A 14,679-nucleotide genomic window follows, 5' to 3' on the forward strand; every position below is an offset into this window, starting at 1 on the left:
GACAACAGTGGTGGATGATCACAGGATCCTCTCTATGATAAAGAAAAAACCCATTCACAACATCCAGACAAGTGAAGGACACTCTCCAGGAGGTGGACGTATCATTGTCAAAGTCTACAATCAAGAGAAGACTTCATGAGAGCAAATACAGAGGGTTCACCACAAGGTGCAAACCATTCATAAGCATGACAATAGAAAAGCCAGATTAGACTTTGCCAAAGAACATCTAAAAAAAGCCAGAATAGTTATGGAAAAGCATTCTTTGGACGGATGAAACTAAGATGAGTCTGTACCAGAATGACGGGAAGAAAAAAGTGTGGAGAAGGCTTGGAACAGCTCATGATCCAAAGCACACAATGTCATCTGTAAAACATCACAGGCAGTGTGATGGCATAGGCATGCATGGGTTCCAGTGGGTCATTGGTGTTGATGATGTGACAGAAGCAGCTGGATGAATTCTGCAGTGTTTATAGATATAGTGTCACCCCAGACTCAGCCAAATGCAGCAAAGTTGATCGGCTCTTCACAGTACAGATGGACAATGATCCAAAACACTGCAAAAGCAACCCAGGGGCTTTTGAAGGAAAATAAGTGGAATATTCTACAATGGCCGAGTCAATCACCTGATCTCAACCCAACTGAGCATGCATTTCACTTGCTGAAGGCAAAACTAAAGGCAAAAGGTCCCACAAAGAAAAACTGAAGACAGCTGCAGTTAGAGCCTGGCAAAGCATCAGAAAGGAGGAAACCCAGACTTTGGTAATGCCCTTGGGTTCCAGACTTCAGGCAGTCATTGCCAGTAAAGGATTCTCAACAAAATATTAAAAATTAACATTTTATTTATGATTATATTCATTTGTCCAATTACATTTGAGCCCCTGAAAATAGAGGGACTGTGTATAAAAATGGTTGCAGTTCCTAAAATTCGTACTTGAAATTTATGTTCAACCCCTTGAATTAAAGCTGAAAATCTGCACTTCAGATTCATTTGGATTGTTTTGTCTTAATTTATTCTGGTGGCATACAGAGCCGAAAATATGAAAATTGTGCCTGTGTCCAAATATATATGGACCTAACTGTATATGCCAATAAATGTGGATGAAAGAGTACAGGGGGACCTGGTAAGTGCAAAGACCATATATGATGCCTATAAATACTCCTATTACATGGTCTAAAGGAAGGGGGAGAAAAAGAAAAATGGGGAATGACTCAATAAAACTAAGAGAGATAGAAGAAATACTTTCACATAAAACACACGTGAAACATGTATTAATGATAAATAACTGATAAAATTAGCGAAAATGATTGCAGTTAAAGGCAGTAAGCAAATACTGACCGCTACAACAAAAAAAGGGTAAGGTGTGGTAATACAGACCAATGGCAGCAGAAAAACAAAATAAAAGCTTAATTTATTTTAAAATAAAACAAAAACTGAAAATTACAGAATGGTCCACACCTCCAACTCGTCATTCAGACCCCCTGGTGATAAGGTGTTAAGATGGTATATCGAACTAATTTCCCTGTGGCAGAGAATATTGATCCTCTCTGCCGCAGAGTCACGGACAGGATCTGCTCAAGAACCCAAACATGAAGATCCTCCGTGGAGCCATAGTGAATGGAGTTGACGTGTCGGGGGACACTATGATCCATGCTACCCTCCTCAATTAACCTCCTTTGCTTGTCTTATCATAAAACATTGCTAAGGAATGAGATGGCGGTTTCTTGGTAAATGATACTTTACTGGGGGCAAGTTTGTTTTTAATATTAGGGGCCCTCCTGTAGACAAATTTGGGTCTGCTGGGGAGAATGGGCACCAATTTGGGGTCTTTAAGCATAATCCCCCAATGCCTATCAACAATCCTCTCCATCTGTTTTAAACTTGCTATAGAACTGAGTGATAAATGTTATGTCTGACCCTGTGGTCATCTCAGTTTTAGAAGCATTAGTGCGAATGGTGGAACATCCCTGATAGGATTTCTTGACGAGCCAGGTAAATCCCTTGTCTAAAAATTTTGAGGATTTGACCTTGGGAGGAGTAGTTTTGATCCAAGGTGCAGTTTCTCCGAAGCCTGCTGAACTTTCCCTGGTAATTTTGTTTACCCACCTCAGCTGGTGACAGCTCTGCAAGTGTAAATAGGAATTGCCCAAGGTGGGCATGAGGTGAATTTTGGAAGTCATTTCCCTGTTTACGTGGCCTCTCTGTAAGTAAAGGAACACCAAGTGAGACTGGTCACACACGGCTAAAGGAAATGTCCTAAGTATTATTATTGAAATGCTGTACAAAAAGTTCAATCATGCAGGGGGCCGCCCCAGATGATGAAATAATCGATCTAGCATCTATAAAGGATGATGTGGGCAGCAAAAGGATTGTTCCTCCAGATACAAGACTGTTCCCACCAGCCAAGGATGAGATTGGCATAGCAGAGCACAAAGGAAGTGCGCATCGCCATATCTGGAGGAAAAATCACCTTGAAAGGAGAAAGTTATGCTCCAACCTCCATGGGGGATGGAGGTTGGTCTCACTGCCCTCAGCCACTTCTTCACTAAGGAATCCCACCTAAATCGTGCGCAGGCCGTTTCGTTGTTGATGCTCCACCATGGGGTCTGAATGAACAGTTGGAGGTGTGGACCATTCTGTAATTTTTTTAGTCGTTTTTTTTTTTTTTTTTTTTTTGTATGACTTTTTTTTTTTTTCCTGCTGTCAATTGTCCCTATTATATCACCACCCCCCATCCTATTACTTTTTTTATTGTAGTGGTCAGTCCCTCTTTACTCTCTCATCCACATATATTGACATGTAGTTGCTCACTATATCACAGTTTTAATTAGGGATGCACCGATACCGTTATTGGTGCCTATACCAAGTATTTTCATGAGTACTCGTGCAAATATTACCGATACTTTAACCGATACTGCACATTGCGATTTGCGTTAATGGACACAAATTGCACCACAAAGGTTAGCATGCCATTTGAACATTCCGCACTGATCCTGTGTGTACCAGGCTTGTCATAGCCCTCATTCACACAGGAGTGGTGCGGGAAACCTCCCTGCAGCTGTCCCATGCTTAGTGTCAGGGTAGGATAGGAGAGAAAGTGACAGGGATTTGAAATCCCCGCCGCTTTTTTCCTCTCCTTGCAGCGATGACAGTTGGGGTAGACAGCATCTGATTGGTCAGTAGCCACCTAGTTCACACAGGAACAGTGGGGAAGCCGCATGCAAATCGCACCGTACAGTATTGGAACGCAGTATTGGCAAGTACTTGACTGAAAGTATCAGTGCTCGTACTCACCGATAAAAAGACTGTATCGGTTTATCCCTAGTTTTAATATTTTTTTAAATGTATGTCATTTTATCCTTTGTTTTCGTTTGCCAATGTAGCACATTCTAGTATTGTAGTTTAGAAATGTTACCGGTTTCATGCATACTTCTCCATTTACACATTGTAGATTGCCTACCATAATGTGCCTGTGGTATTGTATTATTATCACATTGCCGAGATTTCAGCAGCTCAGTCTCTGTGCCTTTCCCTCCCCTTCTCCTCCACCTTTCCCACCCCACCTGCTATTTAAACCTTTATCTTCTGACTTTCCCTATGCCTTTGAAAAGGAGGACCGAGTACCTTTGAATCATGTTCTGCTTGCCCCATCCCGATATCACCAAAGAATTCTGACAGCTGTCATCTTCACAGTGCGGCTGGAGATGCTGCCGACTCTTTCTCCTTACTATCTGCTGATGCTTTGTATTTCCTGCTGCTGCAAGCCTGGCGGCCACCTATTGCCTCTGTGTATCTTCAGCTGACCAGCTCTGGTGTCTCAACCTGCAGTGTTATTATCCACTGGCGGATTGGTGATTTTTTTCCATGTGCTGCTTTCAATAAAGATATTTTTTGCTTGGTATTAAACATTCGTTCATCCATCCTTTGGACATAGTCAATCATAGATTGTGGTAAATGGCTGATCACAACGGCCTTTTACTATGTAATCGCTGTGCCCAATGACAAGCGACCACAAGTGTAAACACTTTAGGTCTTCAGCAGTTGACCGCTCTCCTTCCCTCACACAGATTCCAAGTGTGAGGGAATGAGAGAGATCTGTGCTGGACAGTGAGTTGTCTATTATTTTTCAGTGCTTTACTGTGCACATCAGTGTTACAGTGTCCATCAGTACTGCCTCATCAGTGCATAACAGTGCTGCCTCATCAGTGTAGCTGATCAGTGCTGCTTCTTCAGCGGAGTCTCATCAATGCCCATCAGTGCGGCCTCATCAGTTCATATCAGTGTTGCCTCATTAGTGCAGCCACATCTGTACCAGTTCCACATCACAGCAGTGTGTCACCACAGCCCACAGTCACAATTATGTCCTAAAGAATTCTTTACATAGTCTGGCTGAAAAAGACAAAAGTCCATCCAGTTCAACCATAAAAAAAAAGTTATAATCCTACACCCACAATTGATCCAGAGGACGGCAAAAAAACCCAGCAAAGCATGATCCAATTTCCTCCTGCCGGGGAAAAAAATACCTTCCTGATCCCCTGAGAAGCAAAAGGATATTCCCTGGAAAAACTTTACCTATAAATATTAGTAACCAGTTATTGCCTGTGTATCCAAGAAAGAATCCAGGGCTTTTTTAAGGCAATCTACTGAACTGGCCAGAGCCAACTCTTAAGGGAGTCTATTCCTCATTTTCACAGCTCTTACTGTGAAGAAACCTTTCTGTTTTTGGAGATTAAATTTTTTTTCCCTCCAGACGTAAATAGTGCCCCTTTGTCCTCTGTGATGACCTCAAGGTGAATAACTCTACACCGAGTTCACTATCCGAACCACTGATGTATTTATACTTGTTGATCATATCCCCCCTTAATCTCCTCTTCTCAAGAGAGAATAAATTCAGTTCCTCTAATCTTTCCTCATAGCTTAGCTCCTTCATGCCTCTTATAGGTTTGGTTGCTATTCTTTGTACTTTCTCCAGTTCCCTAATGTTTTTTGTGAATCGGAGCCCAAAATTCAACTGCATATTCCAGATGAGGCATTACTACTGATTTGTACAGGGGTAAAATGATATCTCTCTCTGGAGTCTTTTAATACCCCCAGTTGTGCTCCCCCTAGTATGTATGATGCATGCGTATTCTTCGCCCCCAAGTGCATTACCTTACATTTATCAACATTAAACCTCATTTGCCACATAGTTGCCCTAATTAAATGGTGCAATGAGGTTGGCTTGAAAGTTGGAGACATCCTGTAAGGACGTTATTCCACTGCACAGCTTGGTGTCATCTGTAAAGTCTGAAGTAATGTAGTATTTTTAATCCCAGACCCTATATCGTTTTTAAATATATTACAATTGAGGAGGCATACCAAATCATAAGTATAGCTGAGGAGACCAGTGGTGAGCTCTATGTGTTGAATTCTGATTACAAACCACTGTTAAGCAGTGAGACACTAACCGAGTCAGAGGAGGAGGATAGTGTGCCCACCAAATGAAGGCTCTGGGTTGAGGAGCAGGCTACCACAAGTAGTGCACTAGCATCCACCATAAATGGACTACCTCTAGATGAAAGGCCAGGTACTAGTGAGGTGTCCCATCAAACCCCAAAGGGTTAGGACCCATGCCAGTTTACCGTATGCACTTTATAACCCTCTATGGTTTCCCCCTAACTCAGGAACAGCTTACATCTCCCCCTCTTACTGCCCAACCAGGTCTTAAGTCCAACACAGAAACTTTTGCCCCCATTGATTTTTTTTTTTATTTAATTTTCACGGATCACTGATTACATTCAAGTGTGGACCAGTGCAGCCTCAATGCCCAACAATTTATTTCCAACAATTCAACTTCATATTATGCCCGTCCCTTTCAATGGACATCATGAACAGTGGAGGAGTTCAAGGTCCTTTTGGGCCTCACATTTAATATGGGACTCAGAGAAAACAATGATTTACACTATTACTGGTCCACCCACCCCATCAATCATATGCCCATTTGTTCATCCATTATGCCAAGAACAGGATATTTAATGAATATGTGGTTCCTCCATTAAAATAACACACAGTGCCCTCCCCGAAATGACCCCAAAATGACATATGATAAATTGTATAAAATTCAGCCACTTTTAAATTTTTGGAGAAATTTGCCTAATTTATGTCGGTCAAAAATATCTGCGTGAATGGGTTGCTTTTCCACTTCACTGACAGGCTAGGAATCAAGAAGTTCATCCCCAGGAAAGGATATCAAGATGCATCCCCCTGAATGCTCAGACTTTCTTGGAACCAGTGGAAAAGTCATTTGGGACCTTGTTTTCCCACTCTTTGAAAAGGGTTATCTCTGTTGATAACTATTTTGCTAGCTTGTCCCTTTTCCGCAATCTTTAGTGGAAAAAAACACTAGCATGTGGCACTGTGAGAGCTAGTAGGAAGGGCTTCTGCAAAGGCTGCTTAATACAAAACTACAAAGGGGGAATTGGGGAGTTTGTGGAAATATTGGCTATGAAGTGGCGGTACAGAAGAGACATCTACATGCTTTCCTTAGCCCACAATGACACCTGCGTGCAAATCACTGGAAGGAATAGCCCAGTCCAGAAACCCGAATGTGTGCATAATTACAATTTGTTAATGGGGGAAGTTGCCTTCAATGATCAGATGATCCAACCCTACCTTACAACAAGAATAACTTACCATTGGTACAAGAAAGTCTCCATTTTATTTTTTTAATATGGCAATATATAACTCGTATGTGATATTCCGCAAATCCACTATAAGACCCGTATACTTTCTTTGCTATCAGGAGGAAATCATCACTGCTCTTGTGTACCTGGACAGCCCAGTAAAAAGCATTTGCTTGGCTGCAGTAGGCAAACTTCACAAACACCATTTTTCCGATTAAAGTCCTTCACAGAGAAAAAGGCCATAGACATAAAACATAGTCTGTTGTGCTCCAGAGGAGGAGTCAGACGAAACACCAGTTATTATTGTCCCGAATGTCCGTCCCAACCAGTCCTCTGCATAGGTGACTGTTTCTGCCATTACCATACTTCGCTACAATATTAGTGAATTATAGTAAACCTAATTCTAAATTTCTGCCATTTGCCTTTACACTCCTTAAGCCTCTGCTTGCTCCTGAACTGACCCTAGCCTGTTATCTGACCACGCCATTGCCTGCCGCCTAAGCTGACCATACTTCTGCCTGCCCTTGAACTGACCCTGGCCTGTTTATTGATGATGCCTCTGCTTGCTGCCTGAATAATCTACCATGTCTTTGCCTTCCACCTGAACTGACCTTGGCCTGTTAATTGACCACATTTCTTACCTACCGCTTGGACTGATCTTTTGCCCTGCTACTTTAGTAGTGGGATTCAAGATAACACAGGGGGTCTCACATATATGAGGGGTTTTGGTTTCTAGGATTTGGAATTCTCGGATTAGGGTCTCGAGACCGGAGGCTTCGAAGAGATTTGGGTAGGAAGAAGCCTCTACCCCTGTGCCCAGGTCTTACCTGACAAGGCCCTAAGCCTTATATTTCTGCCTGGTGCCATCTTACCCTGGCATGCCATCATACCTCTGCCTGCCACATGAGCTGACCACACCTCTGCCTGCTATATTGTACTGACTATGGACCTATGCCTACTGCCAGGACTAATAGTTTGGCTGTTCTGACCATGTGTCTCCCTGAAAAATTCTTTTTGGCTGTTGCTGACCACATTTCTGCCTGCTGCCTGAACCAATGCTTTGGCTGTGCTGACAATATTTCTGCCTGTACTGACTATGGAAAATATTCCTGCCTGTTGCCTGGACAATTAATTTCTCTGTCGCTGACCACGTCCCTGTCTGCTGCCTGGACCAATGCTCTCTTCTCTGGACAACTGCACTACTAAAACCACAGTTAATCTTTTGTTTACCCTTTGTTCAGCAGAATGTATTTTGGGGTGTAATTCTTGGTATGTACACACCGTGTTTGGACTATGAAGGGCCTTCAAAAATGTTGTAAGTTGTCAGGGAAAATGTGTGATTTATGTCCCTAGAACATCTGATGGTACTCCTTGGATGTTGGGCCTCTCTATGTGGCTAGGCTGTGAAAAAGTCTTGCACATTTTGTATTGCCAGAAGTAGCAGAATGTATTTTTGTGTGTAATATTTGGTATGTATGTGCTTTGTGATAGAAATATCTTCTAAGTGGACAACTTTGTGTAAAAAAAATAAATAAATACATATATAAATAAGTTTCATTTTCTTTCCACATATACCAAAAACTCATTATGCCTCTCAAAAAATACATTAAAGTGTTTGCTTTCCAAAATGGGTTTATTTTGTGGGTGTTTCCACTTTCCTGGTGCTTTAGGGTCTTCAAAATCGTGATAGGTTGTCAGAAAATTAAATGTGTAATTTTTGACCCTAGAACACCTAAAGGTGCTACTTGGATATCGGGCTTCTCTATGTGGAGAGGCTATGGAAAAGTCTCACTCATGTGGTACTGCCTTACTCAGGAGTAGCAGAATGTATTTTGGAGTGTAATTTTTGGTATGTTTGTGCTATGTGTTAGAAATATTTTATAAATGGACAACTTTGTATTAACTACTTGCCCTCCACAGGATTTATCCCCCCTTCCAGGCAATTTTGTAATGCAATGCTGCACCAAAATTAAATTTTCATCCTTTTCTTCACTAATTGAGCTTTCTTTAGGTGGTCCTAATTAAAAAGGTATACGCTAATAACAAACTTATACAAAAGGTGTATATCATCATCCAAAAAAACATTTAGTGTTTTAAATAATTTATAGTGACCAAACATAAATTAGTGTCCAAAAAAATATATATTAGTGTCCAAAAAAAAAATATATATATATATATAGATCTTCAGTGACTTGAACCAATTGTGAAAAATCCACCACCAACGGAGATTAAATTAACTCACCAGAGCTAATGGCTGGTCAGATTATAAACCAGCAACAGCACTTGTGCTCTGGGAGCAATGAACCCGATGTCCAAATAGATATGGTGATGTTTCAGATACTTCCGGATAGTAATAATCACAGACAAACAACTTTGCAGCCCAAGCTCTTATGATGAACTTCTCCACTCTCTCATATCTCCATGAGAGCATACAGTACACTCAGGGACAAAAAAAGAGAACATAATGGTGCAATACGTTTTTTCATTTATTTCTTTAATAAAAAAGGTATAAGGAAACTCACAAACAAGGTGTCCAACAGACACCAGCTTCAATCGCAAAAAAAAGGTGAGATACAATTACCGCTCACCGCGGATCTCTCCCATACAGCACAGAACAGCAAGGCTCTCTAATGTCCACATCGTGTAGGCCACGCCCTACCGGTTTCGTCACACCGACGTCATCAAGGGGCGTGGCCTACACGATGTGGACATTAGAGAGCCTTGCTGTTCTGTGCTGTATGGGAGAGATCCGCGGTGAGCGGTAATTGTATCTCACCTTTTTTGCGATTGAAGCTGGTGTCTGTTGGACACCTTGTTTGTGAGTTTCCTTATACCTTTTTTATTAAAGAAATAAATGAAAAAACATATTGCACCATCATGTTCTCTTTTTTTGTCCCTGAGTGTACTGTATGCTCTCATGGAGATATGAGAGAGTGGAGAAGTTCATCATAAGAGCTTGGGCTGCAAAGTTGTTTGTCTGTGATTATTACTATCCGGAAGTATCTGAAACATCACCATATCTATTTGGACATCGGGTTCATTGCTCCCAGAGCACAAGTGCTGTTGCTGGTTTATAATCTGACCAGCCATTAGCTCTGGTGAGTTCATTTAATCTCCTTTGGTGGTGGATTTTTCACAATTTGGTTCAAGTCACTGAAGATCTATATATATATATTTTTTTGGACACTAATTTATGTTTGGTCACTATAATTTATTTAAAACACTAAATGTTTTTTTGGATGATGATATACACCTTTTGTATAAGTTTGTTATTAGCGTATACCTTTTTAATTAGGATTATTGTTGCCAAAATTTATTTGGGGTGGGATATGCTGCTGACACTTTGGTGTTTTTTTGTAAATGGCGCTTTTTTCTTTTTTAATTTGGTATTTCTTTAGGTGGTATTTGATCGTCTGTGTGTGTTTTGTATTTTTTGCGCTATAAAAAAAAAAAAAGACCAACAATTTTGAAAAAAAAAACCCAGTATTTTTGACTTTGCTATTAAACATCTCCAGTAAAAAATTTAAAAAGTAAAATTTCATAAATTTAGGCCAAAATGTATTCTGCTACATGTCTTTGCTAAAAAAAAAAAAAAAAAATCCTAATACGTGTAAATTAATTGGTTTACGTGAAAGTTATGGCAGTATATATACTGGAATTTTTTTTTAATTTATACTAGTAATGGCCCACAAATAGAGCTTTTTTTCCGTGGTATTTGATCGCCTGTGTGTTTTTAATTTTTTTGCGCTATAAATAAAAAAAATACCAACAATTTTGGGGAAAAAAACAGTTTTTGACGTTTTGCTATTAAACATGTCCAGTAAAAAAATGAAAGCATATTTTGTCATAAATTTAGGCCAAAATGTTTTCTGCTAAATGTTTTTGCTAAAAAAAAAAAATCCCAATACGTGTAAATTAATTGGTTTATGATAGCTTTTACAAATGGCGGTGTATACATACTAGAATTTTGTTTTTTTCTAACCTAGTAATGGCGGCGATCAGCAACTTGTAGCAGGACTGCGGCAGGCATTCTGACACTGGGGGGAATTGACTTGGTTTCACTTACATCCCCTGTGACACCAATACAGCGATCAGTGCTAATAAAAAAGCACTGGGCAGGAAGGGGTTAACGGGCGATCAAAGCGTTAACTGTGTGCTGTTTTACTATGTGTGCTGTGTGTGTGTTTCACTGTAAGCACATTGCTGGCTTACAAAGCAGTGTGCAGGAGCTGACGGGAGAGATCAGTTTTGTTTACATACAGGTCTCCCCCCTTTCTGAAATCCTCAGGGATCGCCAGGTGCCGGTGGGGAATCACTCGGTGGGACCCAGTGATTGACAGCTGAGGCAGCAAATGGCGGCGCACGTGCCCCCTACCTGGAACTGCACAATCACACATATATACGTGATTTTGCGCACCCGTTCCGCCCTGTAGCAATATTTCTGCTATAGGGCGATGCAAAAACTGTTAAAAAAAAAAACAAACGTTTTTTTTTTTCATTTTCTTTCCACATTTTCCAAAAACTTGTGGAAAAAAAATGACATGTTCATGTAGACTCATTATGCCTCCTAAAATATACTTTGGGGTGTTTGCTTCTCAAAATGGGGTAATTCCATTGTCCTGGTTCTCCAGGGCCTTCTAAAGGATAATAGGTAGTCAGGAAATTAAATGTATAATTTATGCTCCAAGAACACCTTGGTAGTTAAACCTGCTCTAGAAAGAGTGACTGAAGAAGGATTGTGCTCTCATTTGAATTTCTCTTTCCTCTTTCAATCAGTTGTCATCATCTAGTTTTAAATTAGGCCCAACAGCCAGGAACATACCAACTGCTTCTTCAACTCCAGAAGTTAATGTAAGCAGTGCTGCAGCCATTCCAAACATGCCAGACCCTGAGGACTCTTCATCAGTGGATAATGAGGTATGCTAATATCTAAAGCTAATCTCTTTAGATAAATTTCATTTTGTGAAATCTAAATCTTAGTTTACATCTTGTCTGTCTTCCTCTCCCTGGTTCCTAGCCTGTGGCCCTTTAGCACTTATGCTATAGACAGTAGTCTGTTTTTCCTTACCTAGGTGCTTACACACCAGGGAAGGAAAATAATTTCTAGTCTGATAATAGTTAAATTGCTTATTTATTGATGTATTTTTTTTCATGCTTTCTCGCTATTGCCTCATTTTTTGTGAGTGTTCACTATCTCTATTTCTTGCATCATGCCTGTAGACTCTAATGGCTTTCTGTAGCATTACATTCACTAAATATTATGTGCAGTCTCTCAGTGTTGTAAGAGGCCTCCTTTATCAAGAAGTTGACCACGATTGATCTAGCTACTTTATTCTTCTGCCAGCCAATCTACCTACATACCAACATTTACCAAAAAATAGGGAATCATTATGTTGGATTTGGATGACTTCCTAAATAAAAAAAAAACACATTTTCATTTATTAAAAGGTTTGGTCAGAGATTCGCTGGAACCAAATTTTAAGAGAAGATTTGCGACAAAGAAGAAAGCAGCTGGAGTCTTTGATGGCTGAACATCAGCGGAGACAAGGACTCGCAGAAACCACATCAGCTGGCTCTTTAAGAAGTGACGACTCTGAAACGCAAGGCCTTCATCATCAAAGCCGAACTGAAAAGTAAGTTGTCGGAATATGGACCCATCACGTCCTAAAGTATCCGAACTAGCTGAACTACTATATTGCCAGGAACTTATGGTGTTGATGTCTGGCAGAGTCCCTCGATGCGCTGTACCGCTGGCGGGGCTTCCATCTTCACCTGGTCTTCCCTCCTGGTTTGCAGGCTGTGGCCGTCTGAATCTCCAAACCGCGATTACATCACTTCTGCGCATGCACACGAGAGTTATGGCTGTAGCACAGAGCTCTGAAGGGACAGCATAAGTATGCCATCCCTTCAGAGAGCATGCACTGGTGACGTCAGCAGCTGCAGGAACAGTGAATATCCTCTAAACAGTGCATGAGTAGGTGATATTCCTGTACCTACAGGTAAGTGTCCAAGCTGTGTTTACTACCGCTTTAATAGTATTTAATGTACTAATATAAAAACAGTAGATTTGACCTAGCAAAATATTTCTATTAATTTTGTTAATAAGTAGATTCAACAGTTTCAGGTTTATTAGATGTTTGCTTTTGGGTATAATACCACTTTAAGTAACCACAATGAGCATGTTTCATCATTGTCCATGATTTGATTCTATGCCTGCGCAAACCACCCTTAGAACCCATCAGAGAATTCTTTGAATGGTCTGTCCCGCAGAATGGCCTTCTTAGTGGCTATCAGACCTGTCAAATGTGTCTCTGATTTAGTAGGTCTCTCCTTCTCATGTCTTATCCTTCATAAAGACAAAACAGTCTTGGGCTCAAGACCTGCCTTTCTACCCAAGGTGGTATTTAACCTTAATGAAAACATTGTCCTTACCTCTTTGTGCCCTGTTCCTAAGCACCCCAAAGAGATTGTTTTTCATTTGTCTGTACATTGGCTCTGCTATCTAAGAGCTAAAGCTTCTATAAAAGACAGATTCTCTGTCTTGCCGGGGCCTCACAAAGGAGGCATTCCAACATCAAGCTTCTATTGCTCTGCTTTGCAAGGCCAGGCACAAATCCTAGCTTCTGCAAATGCAGCTTTTCTGTCGCAAAAGTTCTTGCTGCAGCATGCAGAGTTGGGTCTGTTGAAACTTGTTGCTGGGCCTGTTGGCACAGTTCTGTTTGCCTTGTTGTCGCCCACCCTTCTTATTCATTGCTTGGGGTGTACTGCATGATTATTGTGTAATGTGACTTACCTGTAAATCTCTTAGTAATATATTGCTTGCTATAACCCTACCCCAATGTGTGAATGCTCAGATTATTAGTGAGCAATGCAGGGTAACACAGGCACAGAGGGGAGAGTGGATTAGTGTCCTGTACTGTACTGGAAGATAAGGAATTTAGAGGTAAGTCAAAATTCCTTTTTCTTATATCGTAGGGAGACAAGGTGGTCCTGTGACCTAGACCCTCCTTCCTGCCCCAAAACATGCCAAGGAGATTTTTTGCCATTACCTGGATGTAGTCAGATCAGTTGGGGTCCACCAAGCTGCAACATCTTCCTTTAGAAAAACGGAATCTCTTTGTCCTCCCTGAAGGTTCTAAGAAGGGGCTTCCTGTTACTTCTCCCACTATTGATAGGTGGCTTAGGGAGTTCATTTCCAGAGCTTATGGCCTCAAGGAATGAGTCCTTCCCTTCCGTACCAGGGCCCATTTCTGTGTATCTTGGACTTTTCAGCTTCAAGCATCTGTTTTGCAAGTTTGTAGGTCGGCCACGTGTTCATACCTTCTCAGTTTTACTAGGTGGACCTCCAGGGCTCTGCTAATTCGTGCTTTTGCCACAAGACACTTATAGTTGTCATCTGAATGTTTTGGGTTTGTTGACCCTTGGTTTTTATGGGCCTATTTTTTTCTGTTTTTGCTATTTTGCCCACCTCTCCGGTTATTACTTGGGGACGAGCCATGGTCCATGACTGCAAGTTCTATGTCCTTTTTCTGTATGATTAAGATAATTAATTTTTTACTTGTCTGTAAATTCCATATTTTAGAGCAGTGCTTCTCAACCTTTTTCAGTCAAGGCACCCTTTAAGATTATGTATAATCTCAAGGCACCCTTTAAACTGTTGCACAATCTCAAGGCACCCCAATCTAAAATGTAAAAAACTATTCTACACACATCCAGTACACCCAACGTTAAAAGTGATTTATTCTTCCAAAGCAAATACACCTTTGCACACTTGTACTGACTAGTATTCCAGTGTGTGTCCTGTTTTCCCTCCCTAAGTCACCGGTCACACTGCTGCTCTTTAAAACCGTGCGATTTGTGTGCAATTTTCGCATGATTTCAGGTGCAATTTCTGAAGACTTTCTTGCTACTTGTGAAGATTTTCAACGATTTCTTACAATTTGCAGTGCGATTTCTATTATTTTCTATGTATGTGATATCGCCACAAAACTGCAGAAAAAGTAATGCAAGAACTACCTT

At 40.8% G+C, this 14,679-nt stretch overlaps 1 protein-coding gene across 7 annotated transcripts in view; it reads left to right on the forward strand.

The window, feature by feature from the left end:
• Nucleotides 1-14,679, forward strand: part of PCM1 (pericentriolar material 1) — a 173,136-nt gene that overhangs the window by 92,212 nt on the left and 66,245 nt on the right. For all 7 annotated transcript variants that reach the window (XM_089669565.1, XM_089669561.1, XM_089669566.1 and 4 more), the window contains exons 14-15: nucleotides 11,437-11,577; nucleotides 12,109-12,293. In XM_089669565.1, the coding sequence (XP_089525691.1) occupies nucleotides 11,437-11,577; nucleotides 12,109-12,293 (326 nt within the window). The remainder of the gene's footprint in view (nucleotides 1-11,436; nucleotides 11,578-12,108; nucleotides 12,294-14,679) is intronic.

The sequence above is a fragment of the Staurois parvus genome, unplaced genomic scaffold (genome assembly GCF_062004578.1).
Source record: "Staurois parvus isolate SC_StPar_1 unplaced genomic scaffold, SC_StPar_1.0 ptg000080l, whole genome shotgun sequence".
Lineage (NCBI taxonomy): Eukaryota > Metazoa > Chordata > Amphibia > Anura > Ranidae > Staurois > Staurois parvus.